Source organism: Ipomoea triloba, chromosome 7, assembly GCF_003576645.1.
Source record: "Ipomoea triloba cultivar NCNSP0323 chromosome 7, ASM357664v1".
NCBI classification, from domain to species: Eukaryota; Viridiplantae; Streptophyta; class Magnoliopsida; order Solanales; family Convolvulaceae; genus Ipomoea; species Ipomoea triloba.
In genome coordinates this window covers 1,317,540-1,335,081 of record NC_044922.1, presented here as the reverse complement: position 1 = coordinate 1,335,081, position 17,542 = coordinate 1,317,540, and the positions used below count along the sequence as shown (strand labels likewise).

The 17,542-nt window shown below is 35.7% G+C and overlaps 3 protein-coding genes across 4 annotated transcripts in view; all 3 read left to right on the top strand.

Moving 5' to 3' along the window:
• Positions 1-6,624: 6,624 nt before the first annotated feature.
• LOC116024523 (zinc finger A20 and AN1 domain-containing stress-associated protein 8-like) lies at positions 6,625-8,785 on the top strand. 2 transcript variants are annotated; one of them, XM_031265431.1, is made up of 2 exons: positions 6,625-6,792; positions 8,044-8,785. In XM_031265431.1, exon 2 carries the CDS (start codon positions 8,057-8,059, stop codon positions 8,582-8,584), a length of 528 nt encoding a protein of 175 aa, XP_031121291.1. In that variant the 5' UTR covers positions 6,625-6,792; positions 8,044-8,056; the 3' UTR covers positions 8,585-8,785. The 2 variants fall into 2 exon arrangements, with proteins under 2 accessions (XP_031121291.1, XP_031121290.1); XM_031265430.1 differs by having other exon boundaries at positions 6,628-6,792; positions 8,047-8,785.
• Positions 8,786-9,734: 949 nt separating this feature from the next.
• Positions 9,735-10,531, top strand: LOC116024955 (zinc finger A20 and AN1 domain-containing stress-associated protein 5-like). The gene has a single exon (XM_031265998.1). It carries the CDS (start codon positions 9,910-9,912, stop codon positions 10,333-10,335), a length of 426 nt encoding a protein of 141 aa, XP_031121858.1. The 5' UTR covers positions 9,735-9,909; the 3' UTR covers positions 10,336-10,531.
• A 3,421-nt stretch (positions 10,532-13,952) lies between these two features.
• Positions 13,953-17,542, top strand: part of LOC116025396 (probable LRR receptor-like serine/threonine-protein kinase At3g47570) — a 5,120-nt gene continuing 1,530 nt past the window's right edge. The window contains exons 1-5 of the mRNA XM_031266617.1: positions 13,953-13,960; positions 14,116-14,450; positions 14,571-14,763; positions 14,894-16,503; positions 16,683-17,071. Of these exons, the coding sequence (XP_031122477.1) occupies positions 13,953-13,960; positions 14,116-14,450; positions 14,571-14,763; positions 14,894-16,503; positions 16,683-17,071 (2,535 nt within the window). The remainder of the gene's footprint in view (positions 13,961-14,115; positions 14,451-14,570; positions 14,764-14,893; positions 16,504-16,682; positions 17,072-17,542) is intronic.

Sequence of the window (17,542 nt, the reverse complement as noted above, 5' to 3'; positions counted from 1 at the left end):
TTAATATTTGATTTACTTAACAATTACAACCATTTGATGTACTAATTATGTTAATAGATATATATTAGCAAATGTTGAATTAATTTATAATTAAACTTTATATAGGTACGCAATGTTTGAATGGGAATAAGACTAGTCTAAATTTTTAAATAAAAAAAAATTATATATGTTGACATTAATTTCAAATTATCATTTAATTAGTTTCAATTAATATATGCAATCTTTTAACTTCGTATATTAAGAGTTCTTATTTTTATTTTACTATGAACCTATAAAATGATAGGACCGACATGCATCTGATACTCCAAAAGCATCATCTTCATCTTGTACGTGTTAATCGTGTGCATGAATTCTTGACATTCATTTATCCAAGCATGTGGCTGCTATTTGACTAAACATGGCATAACAAAATGATTATCATGTTCAATAGCTAGGAATTGAATTGAATATTGATTGGTTATAATATAAAGTTATGTATAATAATTATTGTCAAACATCAAATGCTTTTCACAACTCTAAAGGTTATAACTAATAGTTCTTTACTATGTAATTATTTTTAGATCTATTATTATGATCAAACACTAATCATTACACTAAAAATTATTGAAAAGATCAATTATTAATTGTTAAATTTTATTCCTTATGTATCAACTATAGCTATATTCTAATAGTAGTATAAGATGCTGAACTTGGCATAACAATTCCATGTGCGAAGGGTGTTGCCATTTTTCTGTGCTTAGATATCAAGGTATCCTATCATTAAGTTGTCTAGAAAAAAGTTTGGATATCCCAATTTTATCATTTAATTTTATTTTTAATAAAAGCCGAGGACTAGGTCGTCTAAGTGCCGCCTAGCTAGGCCTCCTAGGAACCAACTAGGCCACCTAGTTGGTCGATTAGCTACTTTTTGTTTTTTTTTTTTTTTTTTTTTTTGTTGTTAAATGAGTTATTTCACTCAAAACGACATCGTTGTGAGCGAAATAACCTTAAATTGTTTAAATTCTAATTCGACAATCCCTAACTACTAATTATTGGACTTGTTAGGATCAAACGCTTACCAGCCACTAGACCAAAATGTATACCTCATAGTAAAGACACAATTTATTTTCTTGTATAACAACATTTTTTAGAAGCAAGATGCTGGACTTGCCTCTTTATAGATTTCTGCCCAACAATCCCATAACTACTCATTATTGTACTTACCCTTCACCAACTGCTAAACAGAAATCAATAGAAAGAAGAAAGGGTCGGAGAAGGATGGAAGGCAGGCATATGCATGAGATGATGAGAGCTGATTGAGCTTTAATTTGGTGGACAGTGTTGTGACAATGACAAATTTAATGTATATGGTAGGAAATAATATAATAATATACAATATTGTCAAGGATGAGTAATTTGTGTAATGTCTTGTCCAATGTAGTACTGTACCACCTAGCTAGCTAGCTTCATCCATGGAAATTAAGATGTAGGTTTTGTGTGCATGTTGTCATGTTGTGTCTGAGCTATGGATGTATGTATCACGGAAATACTTAGAATTTTTGTCATGTAGACATAGAAGAATTTGATGTGTGACATGAAATGCCAATGGCTACCTGCATACATAAGCCATCTTTGTTCTACTTCACAAATTGTGGATTAATCCTTAAAAAAACAAAGCAACTTCTATCAACTTATATCCGAAACCAAGACATTACAAATAATAGGAGGAGGGTTGTAAAATCATTCCGGGCAATGAAGAACTAGACTGCCTAGCTAGAACATGGGCAGCTTGGTTCGTTGATCTTTTGTTACAGAAACCTTGAAATAGGTGTTTAATATCATTAACAATGAGATGAAAAGAAGACACTCCTCCTTTGGATTTCAGGCATTTGACCACTTGAAGAGAGTATGATTCCACATGAACATTATCCGTGTTTTGTGTTTAAGCTAGCTCAGCGCTTCCCGGATGGCGACTGCTTCTGCTTCCTTGGGAGTGAAATTGCCTTTCCATTGGACTCCCCGTGCTGCAATGAAATTTCCTTCCTCATCTCGTATAAAACTGCCCACCGTTGCGTGCTTGTTAAGGGTTGCAGATTAATCCTTCATCAAAGTAATTGCTGAGTGAGAATGAACTCATTCACATAGTTTAAAGGTTCGATAATTGAAATTGGTACGAAACAGTCTTAAATCTCCAGGTCAGTTATCTCACTTAAAAAGGTGACTACAATTCAGCGAAAGAATTAATCACTGTTCGACAGTAAAAACTTTAAGAATTAATAACTGCCGTGTCTCTCGTAATTCAAAATACCAATCATTACTTTTAAAATTAAAAAAAAAAAAGAAGAAGTAATAATAATATAATACCTATGGGCAATAGCCAACAGGTAAGATTAATCCCAAGAAATATATGACGAAATTGATGGATGGCTACCCTAGACCTATATTCATTAATAACAATTTATTATTATTAAGGCAATGTCTACCACGGTACCACCCTATCTAGTAGCTGGACTGTTCATAGATGTGTTGTCAAATTATACTTCCATTTCAGAGTGTAAAGCCAAGACACATGAAGTGAGAGGATCCAAGTCAATTATGTATGAAAGTACTCTCCTAACCTGCAATATATATATACAATTCTTTTTGTTCATCTCTTCTATGAACCGACAGTTTGGTGTTACTCAACAAAGCCTTTCAAAATCCAATGACTTAATAGGAGTATGCATGGAGACTCGAGCACAAGTACATATATGCCTCTTATTAGTGATCAGGGTTGCACTCCCACATGGAAAGGGGTGAGTTCGAGCCTCAGTACTCTTTGTACTTCATTTAGTTGATAAAGTAGCTATGAGCATATACTACATTGTAACATAGTTAATAGTATTAAAAAATAATAATTTGAGATTAGGGTAATTACTTAAGCATATCAAAGTATAGTGAAAGTCCTATGTGTTGGGAGTATGATATAGACATATAGTAGTGCTAAAAAAAAGATTGTATATCCCAGGGATGCCATGTTATTATGTTAACTTTTATTCATTTTAGAGAATTTTTATATCTATTTTTACTCATAAATAGTGAGTTGGAGTTAAGTTATTTTTCTGCCGCAAATTTTTGTACCTCTTGCTTGAATTATTGTATGTAATATTTTCATTTATAAAAATGTCTATGCTGAGCTTGTCATAGATCTTACATTTCTTACAAATCGAGCCACGCACATTGACGTTTGAGAAAGAGGGAGTAATATTTACTCGTGACAAATGCATGCAAGTGGATATACTTATAAATTGGTTTATATTTTCTTTATTTATTAAAGAATTATTAAATGAATTGACAATTCAAATGAAGACATGAAGTGTCATTGGAACTAACATGTTAAAGTGTTTGCTGCATTTTTTTTTAAGTGTTGGAAAAATTATATTACAATAATTATTTAAGAGTGTACATTAGATAAACTCATTACTATAAAGTATGTTGTAATCTTAATTCTAAGGATCAAAGTTGGCTAGCTATTGTTTCTACTTAATTTATTGAGCTGCTATAGTGCTATTCTGTCTACACATATTTGATGCTCTTAGAACACCTGATTTTCCTTTCCTTAGATCCACAGCCGATTGGTTTATACCCAACGAACCTTAGTCTTATTTATCAAATATTGCTTACTGAACTAAGCCCGTGCAGACAAATCAATGACACAACCTGAATTGATTTATGGGTTCTTAATGTTTTTTTTTTTAATTAAAATTTATTTTTAATAACTAAATACCAATATTTATGAGCTGTTCTATTATACCTACTCTATATTGTCCAGAAGGGTAGCTCTTAACATCAAAATTACAAAAATTAAATAGTTATTAATTAATATAATACCATAAAACATAACAATAATCATATCATATTCATTAATATTAAGGTAATAATACAAAATAAGTAAAAGTAATTAAACACTGAAGACCCTAACAGAAGATTAAGGCCATAAAATTCAGATTTCTAAGCTTCCATACTCGCCGTCGCCGCCTCGAAACACTGCCGGAGCAGCCACAAAATCTGCAAATTCGTTTCAATTTCCGATCGATCGGAGATTTCTAGTGCCAGAGAAGCCCCACGAGCGACAGCAACAGAGAAGAGCAGAGCAAGGCACCGTAACCGGTCGCCGGAAAACCAGCTCCGGAGTCCATTCCCGGCGCCGGTGCCGGAGCCATATCGAGCTCCTGCGCTGCAGCGTTAGAGGAGAGACACCACAGCATGAAGATAACGGAGAAGACGACGATTTCCGAGATTCCCAATTTCGCCATTTTTCGCAGGAGTACGAGGAAGCGCAGGGATTTTTAAGATTGCGATAGGCTGAAAGAGAAGAAGAAGAGACGATGTGAAGAAGACGATTGAGGGTGTCTGTATTTATAGATGTTTGTATGGATCGCACAACGTTCGATTTTTTGGATCGTAGTTCAATTTTGAATCTGATGGAGAACGTTGGTGCAACGTTCGAATGCTTCGACGGAAAGCGGTACCCACCAAAATAAATTTTTGAACTTTTAAAGTAAATTGTACTTGTCTACGTGGCAACAAGAGACATAAGCCCTCATTCCAATAAAATTACACAATCATGTGATAACAGCAACCACAATAGTGATTTTTACGTAAATTTAAAGAGATTTTAGCTGAAGTAAAAGAGGGAAGGATTGAGATCATCCGGTAAGAACTTGATTTTTTGTTAGTGGGCCTCACAACGGCGCAACAATAACGCCATTGGTTGCATGAGGCTCAACAACATCCCCTAGTGCACGAACCTGTTGAACAGGTTATCGTAGTTTTTTTTTTTCTTTCTTTCTTTTCTTTCCTTTTCTTTTCTTTTTCTTGAAAACTCATTTTTCTTGTTTTTTTTTTTAAAAAGTTTTTTTCCCTCCCTCCTTCTATTCTTCTTAGCATTTTAAAATTATTTTGTGCAAAAAACTAATTATTGAGGATGCTCTAAAATTGTAAATGACTAAATAATGATGATTTTGGAGTTCATTAGTTGAGATAACCTATGTACGATATTCATAAAATGCTCAGTAAAAAGAAGAAAATATTTTAATATTTGGGTTTTGGGATTGACTCGATTTAACGAATGTTCAAATTTAATTCAATTGTATAAAGTGAGTTTGAATTTGAGTAACATATTAATATAAATATAATACTATACATTTAATTAATATATTTATATACTTGCATATTATAAAATGACTATAATCAAAATTTAAATTTGAGTTTTTGTTATGATATTTTGTTGCAAAATGCTTATAACTATTTTTTTTATTAAAAAATTTAGAAAATATTCTCAAACCTATTCGAGTTAAGCTTGACTAGCTCAAGTTTGACTTGATTTGATCTAGAGCTTAGAGCTCTAGCTTCGATTTTTTGAATTGATTTGAATTTTGAGTTTTGACGATTCAATTTCAACTTGACTTGATTATACCTTTAATTAGCTAGTATCATTTAGTTTTAGTACATGTATTATCATTTTGATTCTTATTTTTAAAACGAATGATTATTCATTTAATGCACAATAATATGGACGATCAAAACAGATTTGTGTGATAAGAGCTATCACATCACATTAAAAAATAGGGAGTAAGATAATAAGTATGTGACTATATTTAGTATTACCCATAAAGAAATAAGAAAAATGATTAAGATATTAGATACATTTACATTAAAAAATCTCACTGTATTTTTATTAATGACCCTTTAAACAAAATTTATTGCATAGACCAAATGTTATTGGACAACATACTAGTCGGCAGAAAAGGCCATAATTATTTGACTACTTCTTTTGGAGAGTTCTTTGTTCCAAAAAAGCAAAAGTTTAAGAAGACTATATTTTTTTTAAAAAAATAAAGTGGAAAAAAGTTTATTTCTTAAAGTGAAATTAAATGGAACCATTCAATAAGAATTGTAATAGACTGTTGGTCAAGTAAGAAAAAAAAAGTTATCATCGTAGTGAGTCATAATGCTATAATATGATTATTGCGAATACCATCTCGATCAATTGCATTGCATAATTCTTTTCCAGTGTTGTTTACTTTTTATATGTTGTTTGCGGACTAATATATAAAATAAGATTTATCTAGTGTACACCATGCCGTAATAACTGTAAGTTTCTCTCGTCACAAAAAAAAAAAAAACTCTGCACCATCTTTTTGGTTTCCGCTTGTACTTATAGATTGCATGGTTCCTTGTACCGACATCATCCTGCCCACATAACAACTGTTACGCATAACTGACTGTCTTACCTACCTTGCCGTCATATTAATCATCACACACAAGTTGATTGATCACACTCCTCAAAAATCATATAGACTAATCAACCACATTCTCCCCTTTCTATTTGATCCATCAATCATTTTGAACCCATATCCTCACCGGTAAAAATAGTGGTTCACCCTTAATTTATTATTATTTTTCTAAAAATTGTTGTTGGGCTTTTGGTAAACTAAACCCCCTCACAAAATTGGAGTCTAAGGTTCATATTCTATATTTTGTACTTCACAAAACTTCCACAGACAAATACATTGAATCTTTGGTACGCAAGTGACAAGTCTGGTTTCCACCATATGTTTTCGAGAATGCAATGCGCCCACTTCTTCTATTAAACAAGTCCAGGACCAATAGGGGAGTCCCACAAGACCCACCTAATCAGTAAAGATCGTTTGTTGGCAGGGACACCAAGGAAAAAAAAAAAAAAAGCTCTCTTTCTCTCTCCTTCTCCACGATTCAGCTTTGAAATTCTGACAAAATCTCTCGTTTCTGCGATCTCTCAATCCCTTTGAGGTCAGTTTCCAAAACCCATCTCGCTTTAGTACTCTATGGTTCCCGGAAATTCAATTTTTTTAATCCTATATTTGCATAGGTTTCTGCCTTGATCGATTTCTTGTTTGTTTGTCTGTTTCTTTGGATTTTCTCTGCGTTATTCTGATTCTTGGTTGTCTGGGTAGTGTTCAGCTCATGTTCTGGGGATCATCGGTTGGGTTTTTCCCTGGTTGTGGTGTTAATTATTGTTTTTGTTCTTCAATTTTGAAAGTTTGAATCTTTTAGGTTTGGATTATTCTTAGGGTGGAGAATTGTGTGATGCTTTTGTGAATAATTTGATTTCATGGGACTGTTTATAAAGATCTGGAGCTGTTAAAGCTGTTAATTTTGCTTCTTTAAACATTCATTCTCACAAAAAATTTGCCTTTTTCTTTTTTTTGTGGGACTATTGAATGAATAAATGTTGTTCTGTTGATGTTCAATGTTTTGCTAATCTGTTCTGGGGAAGTGTAAATTTGCTTTATATCTTGCCCACAATCCACTGAGCTGTCCGTGAGGGCAATTTGCTTCATATCTAATTTAAGCATGGCTTATGTAGAAGAGCTTAGCCAATACTTTTCTTGTATGTTTTGAATAAGATTATGCATACTGCATTTTTGTTTAGGATGATTAAGCTACGATATTCTACCTGGCAAAGGAAGCTTTGTGGCTATGGCTTTTTGAGGCGTTGTGGTAGAGATATCCATCATCTACGAGTTTATGACTACCCTTTTAACTTAGATTCTAAAGTTTGATTTTTACGAGATTATTGAAATACAAGGTGTTGTTTGATTTAACGTATTTAAGGTATAATACTCCCAAAATTGAATGCAGAACATTGTTTTGGTTGCCAAGAATAGTCTTGTCGTTAAAACTGAAAACTTTGTTTCGTCTAAACACCTTCCAAGCAGAGCCACAGTTGAGTTTTATCCCTATCAAGTTTATGCTTCCTAAAAAGTATTCTTTTTGAAACAAAACATATGTTCTAATGACCCATTTCTTTCACCTTAAGTGGTTTAAAGTCTAGGGTATTTGATTCAGGATTTCAGGAGGTAGTTGTGCCTGCGGGCTAGGTTCTTGTACCTCGTAGGTCATACAAAAGTAAAGGATATTCTTTTCTTTCTTGTTTTTATATTTTGATATTTTGAGTTCTCTCTCCCTGGAGAGGAAGGTATAGCTGCATAACCCGCATTCTGGTTTTATATTAATGTGTTTTTCTGAATGAATTTGAAGCAGTAGCGAGGATATGGAGCACAACGAGACAGGATGCCATCCCCCTCCCGAAGGCCCTATTTTGTGCATCAACAACTGCGGTTTCTTCGGAAGTGCAGCGAACATGAACATGTGCTCCAAGTGCTATAAGGACATGGTGTTGAAACAAGAACAGGCCAAGCTCGCGGCATCGTCAATCGAAAACCTCGTTAACGGGTCGAGTGGCAGCGAGAAGGGGCCCGCTGTCGTCGACTCTGCAGACATGCAGAACAGTTCTGTTGAAGCCACGGCTATTTCCGTGCCGTCGTCCCTAACTTCGAGCTCGAGCGATTCTCCCGAGCTCAAGGCGGGGGCCGGGGCTAAGGAGGGTCCCAGCCGCTGTGCCACTTGCCAGAAACGCGTCGGCCTAACTGGATTCAAATGCCGCTGTGGCAACCTCTACTGCGGTTCGCATCGCTACTCTGATAAACACGACTGCCTCTTCGACTATCGCACTGCTGCACGCGATGCAATCGCCAAGGCCAACCCCGTTATCAGGGCCGAGAAGCTGGATAAGATCTAACGACGACGCCTCGTGCTCAAACTCTGTCGTGTATCAATGGATCCCGGGATGCAGCACAGGTTGGATCAACGCATTTATTCGCGCTTATTGGCAAGACTCTGTTTATTGACTTTAGTTTCCAAGTTCATATTACTGGTTTGGTGGATATCATTGTGATTATGGTTATTATGATGCATTATTCTGGTTCACTGCCATTCTATATCTCCTGTTTTCTTTCTACATCGTACATCCAAATCTTAAAATTATCAAAAAACAAAAAAAAAATAAAAAATTCCTCAGACAATATTTTCTGTTGTGTTTGTAACTTCTTCTTCATGGTCTTCTAAGCCATTTCAGGTGCTCCATTGCAATAGATATCAAGTCCAACTTATTATTATTAGTTTTTTTTTTTTTAGTGTGGGCTATAAACTAGTAAATTATGATTTTATTTAAATATAGGAGAAATGAAAATTTTTGTTTTTCAATTATAGTCAGTCATTTTTTGTTTGTATAGTGATTATTAATGGATGAACATTGTTATTTCTTTATAGTTTAAAAACATATATTATTTTTCCTTAATATTTGAGTGTAATGTTAGAGCATTCTCTTCTATAGTTTTTTGAGGATAACAAGCTTATGCGGAGGAGGGAGAGAAAAAAAAAATCTCCTCTCAAGAACTTTGATTTTTATCAGATTTGTGGGACCCACTCTCATGTGCATTGCAACACGCGCGTACACACGCTGCACGCTGATTGATGCGTTCTCTTTTCTTTTCTTAGTTGACAACTCAAAAACTACAAAACAATCATTGCGTTCTCCCACTCTCACATGCATTGCAACACGCGCCCCGTACACACGCTGCACGCTGATTGATGCGTTCTCTTTTCTTTTCTTAGTTGACACCTCAAAAACTACAAAACAATCATCGTATTTAAAAAAATAAATTGGATCAAACTTCTTTTCAAATGCACAAGTTAAATGTGAATTAATCGTATTAAATCTGAATTAGTTGCATAATTTCAATTTCATATATAAATAACGCTGTGGGTGAAGCTTCTTGCTTGATGCTGAATCTAAATTAATTTTCAAACATTTTTTATCATAAGATCAAATTTAATGAATCATAAGTTTCGATTTTATATTTAAACGACTCAAACTCTTTACCAATAAGCTATTTTGGTGATTTTTATAACATTATTATTAGTCCGTACAAAGTAAAGTTAGGCTTCCCCACCGGTGGCTAACAGCCTCAAAAGTCATAATCCAAACCCCTTTTCACGTTTTGTGCTCTCCACTCTCCGCTATCTCTCCCAACAAATCTCATTTCCATACGCAACTTCGCAGCCATGGCGGCTCAGAGGGAGAAAGACGAGGCGGAGCTCAAGGTGCCGGAAACCCTACCCCTCTGCGTGCTGTCTTCTTCTTCTTCCGCCATATCACCCGAGACCTCAGATCCGAAACTCTCCGGCGCGGCTGACCTGAGATCTAGCCCCGCGGAGTCGCCGCCGCAAAGATCGGAGACGAAAAACGGCTTCGAGGCGTCGGAGATTCGGTCCTTGAAGAGGCCGAGGGACGTTTGCCGGTGCTCGGGAGCAGGATGCCGGCGGAAATTAGGGCTTGTGGGATTCCGGTGCCGGTGCGGGGAGGTGTTCTGTTACCAGCACAGATACTCCGATCGCCACGACTGTTCGTTTGATTACAAGGCGGCCGGCCGGGAGGCGATTGCGAGGGAAAATCCGGTGGTCCGAGCCGCCAAGATTCTGAAAGTGTGATTGCGAATGAACCGGGTTTTCTGGCTTTTGAGCTGGGGAATGATTGGCCGATTGGGGGTGTTGTACGTAAATTTGATTGAGGCCAGAGGGCATTCTTGTCATTTAAATATATATTATTATTATAGTGGAAACTTTTGTTTTGTTTTGTTTTTTACTATTTTCACTAAGGAATTTAATGCATTTAATATTTGAATCATTGCGTATTATGGTTGATTATCTTTGAAGGGAAATACTAACCAAACCGTCACCAGCCGCATTTGGAGAAGGCAATCAGTTAGTTTGCCTTTTCCTTCGCTGGAGAAGGCTGGGATTCACCGAAACCTCGGTGACCTGTAATTATAAGTTACTAATTAATTTTTGGACTTCAATGTTTCAAAATAATATGTTTGAGTTTAATTGTAATTTTTAAAAATTTAAGAGGTTAATTAATTTTTAGACTTCAATGTTTCAAAATAACATTTTTGAGTTTAATTGTAATTTTTAAAAATTTAAGAGGTTAATTAATTTTTCGAGTAAAGATTAAGGGTCTTACACCTTTTATGATGTTAGATATGTAGCCGCTACTCGAATGTGCACTATGAAATTAGTTTAAATTGTTCATAGCTGGTTAGCTCAAACTAAGAAGGTCAATAGATAGCCACCACGTAGAGTCAAATTTGAAACCTTTTAGAGTTAAATGCTACCATGTGGAGTCAAATTTGAAACTTTTGGAGTTTTTAAAATTTATAATCTTGTGATACTAAATCAACTGTCTGACCAACTAAAAATAAATTTGTATGTCAATATCAATGATCCACATTATAATTTGGACTAATCTAATGGGGTAGCTCAAGTGGTAAGTGATCTATCTCTCTTTGTGGGGAAGAATTTCGGGAGAACCTGAGTTTGACTCCCACAAGTGAACGTGGCCACGTGGGTGTACTTGGATCGTTAAACGGACCGAGAAAGACCAGTCGTGGACCACGAACGACGTCGTTCCACCACAACATGTGTTACACAAAAACAGGTAGGAGCAATAATAAGTTGCGGTCAATAAAGAACACCGAACCGTCCAATGTAAAGACGGTTTACGACCCATAGGCTTTGGCTTTCGCGTCTCTCTAAAATTGTAGTCATTAAAGAACACCAAACCGTCCAATGTAAAGACGGTTTACGACCCCATAGGCTTTGGCTTTCGTGTCTCTCTAAAATTGTAGTCATGGTAAATCCACACACCACAACATGTGTTACATAGAACTCATTTTGGTACGGGAAACATAATGGTAAATTCTTGGTTTATTTAATCGATATAAATTGCCCTGAAATGTGTGAATGTAGATGTTTCAAATTGTGAATGTAGAGTTATGAATGTGTGAATCTGTAGTAAAGGATGTGGAGGTTTCAAATTGTGAGTGTGGAGTATAGAATTTGTGAATGTAGAGTTATGAATGTGTGAATCTGTAGTAAAGTTAACAGAGTTCTAGCAACTTGTAGCCCTGTAATGTGTGAATGTAGAGTTTCCAAGTTGTGAATATGGAGTATAGGACCTGTGAATATAGAGTTTTGAATGTGTGAATGCATATCGGTGGTAATATAGTTTCTAAACATATAGCCTGTAATGTGTGAATGTAGAGTTTTCAAATTGTGAATATGGAGTATAGGGTATGTGAATAGGGAGTATAGGGTATGTGAATGTAGAGTTTGTGTTCTGTTGTGACGAGGAGCCGCCGTTAATTTTTTTTTTTTTTTTTATAAAGAAATTGTGAAACGACATCGTATTGGACCCAAGTCCACCTTGCAAGGTGGACCTGGGTCCACGGCATAACTACTGAGGTTAGTAGGCTTGGGCCTAAAAAAAAGAAATCCAAATATTCCACAGGCCCAAAACATTTGATAAAGCCCAAATATAGACTGAAGTGAGTAGGTACTGAGGTGAAACAGTGAAGAAAACGAGGGAAGAAGAATAATCTACATTTAAAACTGACTGTTTCATTTGGTAGCTTCTTTGTGTTATTGATTTTCCAAATTAACTTTTATAGGTGCTTTTTACTGACTGAATGGAATTGCAATTTGCAAATCCTGAAACTACTTTTTATACATTAAACAACAAACATAAAAATGTATTTACTCTTTTTTTTTTTAATAAATAAATGACTTGTAAAAAAAGTATTTCACAAGGACAAGTTTTCTTTGAGTCACAAGTTGCTCATATAAAGTGATAAAAACTTATAAAAAAGTATATCTAATATATGTTCGAAGTGTTATAATTTTCACATCTTCCTGTGGTTTATTACACTTAAATGCCATATTTTTCCATAGCTTTCCCTTTTAGTTTTATATCGAGTCTCTTTATATTTGTGTGTGTGTGTTTTTTGTCATTATGGTGTTTGATTTCAGGTGTATTTATCAAGAGTAAATACCCGCCAATGTTTTCCGATTTTGGTGGTTTCACCACATTTAGTCTTAAGCTTTCAAATCGACCATCTGTGATATTGGACATAACAAATGCATATGTCTCGTCGCACCTTAAACAAGAGAGTGATGTGTTTTGAGGTCAAACTAGAGGCAAATTAAATACACATGGAGATTTAAGGCTGCTCCATTTTGATCTAAAGCCAAGTATCGAACTTTTAATTTTTGGTTAAGGATGAAAAAGTCCCTTCCACTCAACCACAACCTCCAGGTTAATTTTTCATATTTTTACCAAGTAATGTATGATGCATGTATCCTACTTTTAAAATTTACTACACTCTCCATTCCTCCTTCCAAATCTTCAACAATGTCTCACCTTTCGTAAAGTTAGCTCATTTCACCTCCAATCAAGGATAACACTTACGTGAGACCGTGTCACGATTGAGACGGGTCGACTATTTGATTAATGAGTCAATTTTTTTTTTAATGGATCAAATCTTTTACCTCATCAATCAAAGATTCGACCCGTCTCACAGATTGAGATCCATGAGGCAGCCTCACACAAATTTTGCTTGACAAAGACTTAACTGCTCACGTTGAAAATTTTGGAATATAAAGGCTTTATTCATTTGAAATTTTGAAATTGAAGACTCAATTGGAAATCAGACTAGTACTATTGGATTAAAGGGGTCCATTGATTACATTCTACAATTATACTTGAAGAGGCTAATTGACATTTTAGGTAAAATTCGATGGCCTATTTAATCATTTTCTCAAAAATAATCATTTTCTCAAAAATTAATGTTTGTAGGTGTGAATGTTAATTAGCAGAAAGCTAAGTTGTTGATTTAGCATATCACTGATTGAGGTGATGAAGATGAAGCATGAAAAACGAGCTATATATGTCTGCAAGATGCTATATTAATAATTAATAGAAAGTCTTCAGTCTTCAATTCTTGCTTTCTTACCATCTGTCCATCATGTTATTCACGTAGGAGTAGCCCCACCTCAAATAATTGCATTCATACCCATATATAATCCAACAGACTGGAAATGAACGTTTAAATAATTAGCATAAAATAAATATAGTTCTCAGCTCTAACCACCATATTCCATCCACTATGAGATTTGCCTCCTCCGCTTTTAAACTTACCTACCAATTAATATCAGATTCGATCTTGATTTATCATGTCTATATAAACACCGGATTTCTTCTGATGATCCCAATGGAGGAGTAGTTCTTAACTCCTGGAATCACTCTGTTCACCATTGTGGTTGGAAAGGAGTGAGCTGTGGCCATCGACACCCACGAGTTGTGGCGTTGAGGCTTCCTGGGATTGGGTTGGTGGGGACTATATCTCCTCATATTGGAAATCTCACTTTCCTCAGGGTTCTTCATCTCTATGCCAATAATTTGTACGGTGAAATTCCAGGAGAGATTGGTAGTTTGTTTCGACTAAGATCTCTCGTCCTGTCTGCGAATGCACTGACGGGAGAAGTGGCTAAGCTTAATCTCAACACCTGCGTACACCTTAGGGAACTCTATTTCTCTCAAAATGGCCTCCAGGGGAACCTTCCTACAGCAATCCAATTCCTAGCTAATTTGAAGAAGCTACAACAACTATCTCTCGATACTAACAGATTGACAGGTGGAATTCCTCCCACTATTGGGAATTTGTCATCACTTCGAAGATTGGACTTGAGGAGGAATCATTTGAAGGGATGTATTCCACATGAGATTACGCGGTGTTGGAGTTTAAATTTCCTTTCACTTGGTGACAATAATTTTACTGGTACACTATCTCATTCTTTCTTCAATATCACTTCTATACAATCTTTTTCAGTATCCATAAACTCACTTGAAGGGACCATTCCAAGCTACATAGGAGACACCATGCCAAACTTAGAAGGCTTTTATTTTTCTAGCAATGAATTCCATGGAACCATCCCAATTTCATTTCCCAACGCCTCTAAGCTTCAAATTCTTTCGCTACTAGAAAACCATCTTGTAGGTAAAGTTCCAGATAATATTGGAAGGTTAAAAGATCTTCAAGTTTGAACCTTGGGCGCAATCTTCTTGGTAGCAATGATCCCCTCAATGACTTGGCTTTTATAACATCTTGTCCAATTGTAGTAATTTAAATAAACTTGGGATTGTTGAAAATAGATTTGAAGGTAAATTACCAAACACCATAGCTAACCTCTCATCCAAACTCGAGTTCCTACTTTTAGGAGATAATAAGATATTTGGTACCATATCCGGAGGAATAAAAAATCTAGTTAGCTTGATCGCTTTCGGAGCAGAATTCAATCTATTATCAGGTATTATTCCTAGTGAGATAGGTGAATTGCATAAACTACAAGTTTTGAGTCTGGGTGAAAATCAATTATCTGGAAAAATACCGCTCACTCTTTTAAACCTTACTTCTCTAGCTGAAATTGGTTTGGCAAACAACAATTTTGATGGCAATATACCCTCAAATGTGGAAAACTTCAGGAATTTGAATGAATGGTACATGAACAATAACAAACTAGACGGCACCATTCCTCAACAAGTTTTTACTTTGCCATCACTGTCTAAGTACCTTGACCTTTCCCATAATTCATTCACTGGTCCATTATCTCCCGCCGTGGGCAAATTGAAAACACTAAATGCCTTAAACATCTCCGGGAACAAGTTGTCGGGCAAAATTCCAGATGCAATTGGAGATTGTTTGAGCCTTGGATATCTTGATATGCATGATAATCTCTTTGAAGGTAAAGTCCCACCTTCTTTGGTTTCCTTAAAAAGCATTACGTATTTGGATATCTCAAACAACAAGTTAACTGGAGAGATACCAAGATACCTCCAAAAGCTCCCTCTCTTGCAATATTTGAACCTTTCTTTCAATGATCTAGAGGGGGAGGTACCAACAGTTGGAGTGTTTGCAGCGGCAACCAATGTATCATTGCTAGGAAACAAAAAGCTATGTGGTGGTATTCCTGAGCTAAATCTACCTCTATGTCATGTGAAGAAAACAAAACACGAAAAGGATTTAAAGCATATGATTGTTATCTTCACATGTATCTGCTCGGCTTTGGTGTTTGCATCATTCATTACTTTTCTAACATTGTGTTGGAAGAAACAAAAGAGGGTGGAGTCAGCTAAGCCATCCAAAGTTGAAAAGCTTTCCAAAATCCCCTATAGAGACCTGCATCAAGCTACTGATGGTTTCTCTGACACAAATTTGATCGGTTCGGGAAGTTTTGGCTCTATTTACAAAGGAAGATTTGAGCAAGGTGGAGGAGAACATACAATTGCGGTGAAGGTACTTGACCTTTTAAAAAATGGAGCTACAAAGAGCTTTCTTGCAGAATGTAAAGTGTTGAGGAACATACGCCACCGAAATCTTGTTCCAATTTTGACTTGCTGCTCGAGTTGTGATTTTGCAGGTAATGAATTCAAAGCTTTGGTTTATGAGTTCATAGAAAATGGGGATTTGGATATGTTGTTACATACACATTCATCTAATGCAAGGACAACCGTTCTAAGTGTTCTTCAAAGGTTAAACATTGCAATTGATGTAGCTTGTGCATTGCATTATCTCCATGATGATTGTGAACCCACAGTTATTCATTGTGATCTAAAGCCAAGTAACATTCTGCTTGATAAAGACTTAACTGCTCATGTTGGAGACTTTGGCATATCAAGACTTTATTCGCGTACAATTGGAGATCCATTTGGTAAACAAAGTAGTACCATTGGATTAAAGGGGTCAATTGGTTATGTTCCACCAGGTAAGAATATTGTCATAAAACTTTACCACTAGTTTCCATAACTAACTAGCTTAAGAGAAAAAGTCATATTCATATATTATATCTTATGTTGAAGAAGTTCTTTTCCAAGAATTAAAATGATCTATTAATTTTTATTTTTTCATTTGCTTTGTTTTTTTTCACAAATAAATTGGATTTAGAGTACGGGATAGGAGCAAAGGCATCAACTTTTGGAGATGTGTATAGCTTTGGAATCCTTTTGTTGGAAATGTTCACAGCTAAAAGACCCACAGATGCTCTATTCATGAATGGTGAATGTGCGAGTCTCTATGAGTATGTTGAGGCAGCATTATCTGAGAAAGTGATGAAAATTGTTGACCCATTACTTCTAGCATGCCAAGAAAGCAAACTTGGAATAAGACAAAATGAAAAGTTGGAGAATGATGACAATTTGGTGGAAATTGAAGAGAGCAAGGTGCATAACTTCTTCCTCTCCATTTTTAAAATTGGACTCACTTGTGCTTCAACATCATCAAGGGATCGCATGCATATGAATGAAGTGAGCAGAGAATTACAGAAGATTAAGAAGGTCTTCAACGGCGCCATTTGAAGGGTGTAGTTTTCGCGGTGGATGGAAAGGAATAGGTGTTAAAACGGAAAGATTTCTGAGTATCGTTCTCAAAGGATGGCAAGGAGGGAGTTCAAGCGGTAAGGGGATTAAGCACAAGAGTGTTTAGTGTTTGAAAGCTAACCCAAACATAGTAAGAAAATGCACATGAAACATCATGAAAATAAGGAACAAACAAAGGAAACAATCAATTGGAAAGGAGGATTTGGATCTTGCAACTCATATAGGTATCCTTGATTTCCTAAGATATTAGGCTAGCAACACTTAGATAATGAAGATGAGACAAGGTCACCAACACCACCGCCACTCTCGTGGTCAATGGACTCACTCCTTAGACCGTAATGTCATCATTGTGATCATTAGGCTAGGAGAGGCATTTTGTCAAACACGTTATGTGCCTCTTATCTTCCACTTCTCCCTTTTCTCAAAGGT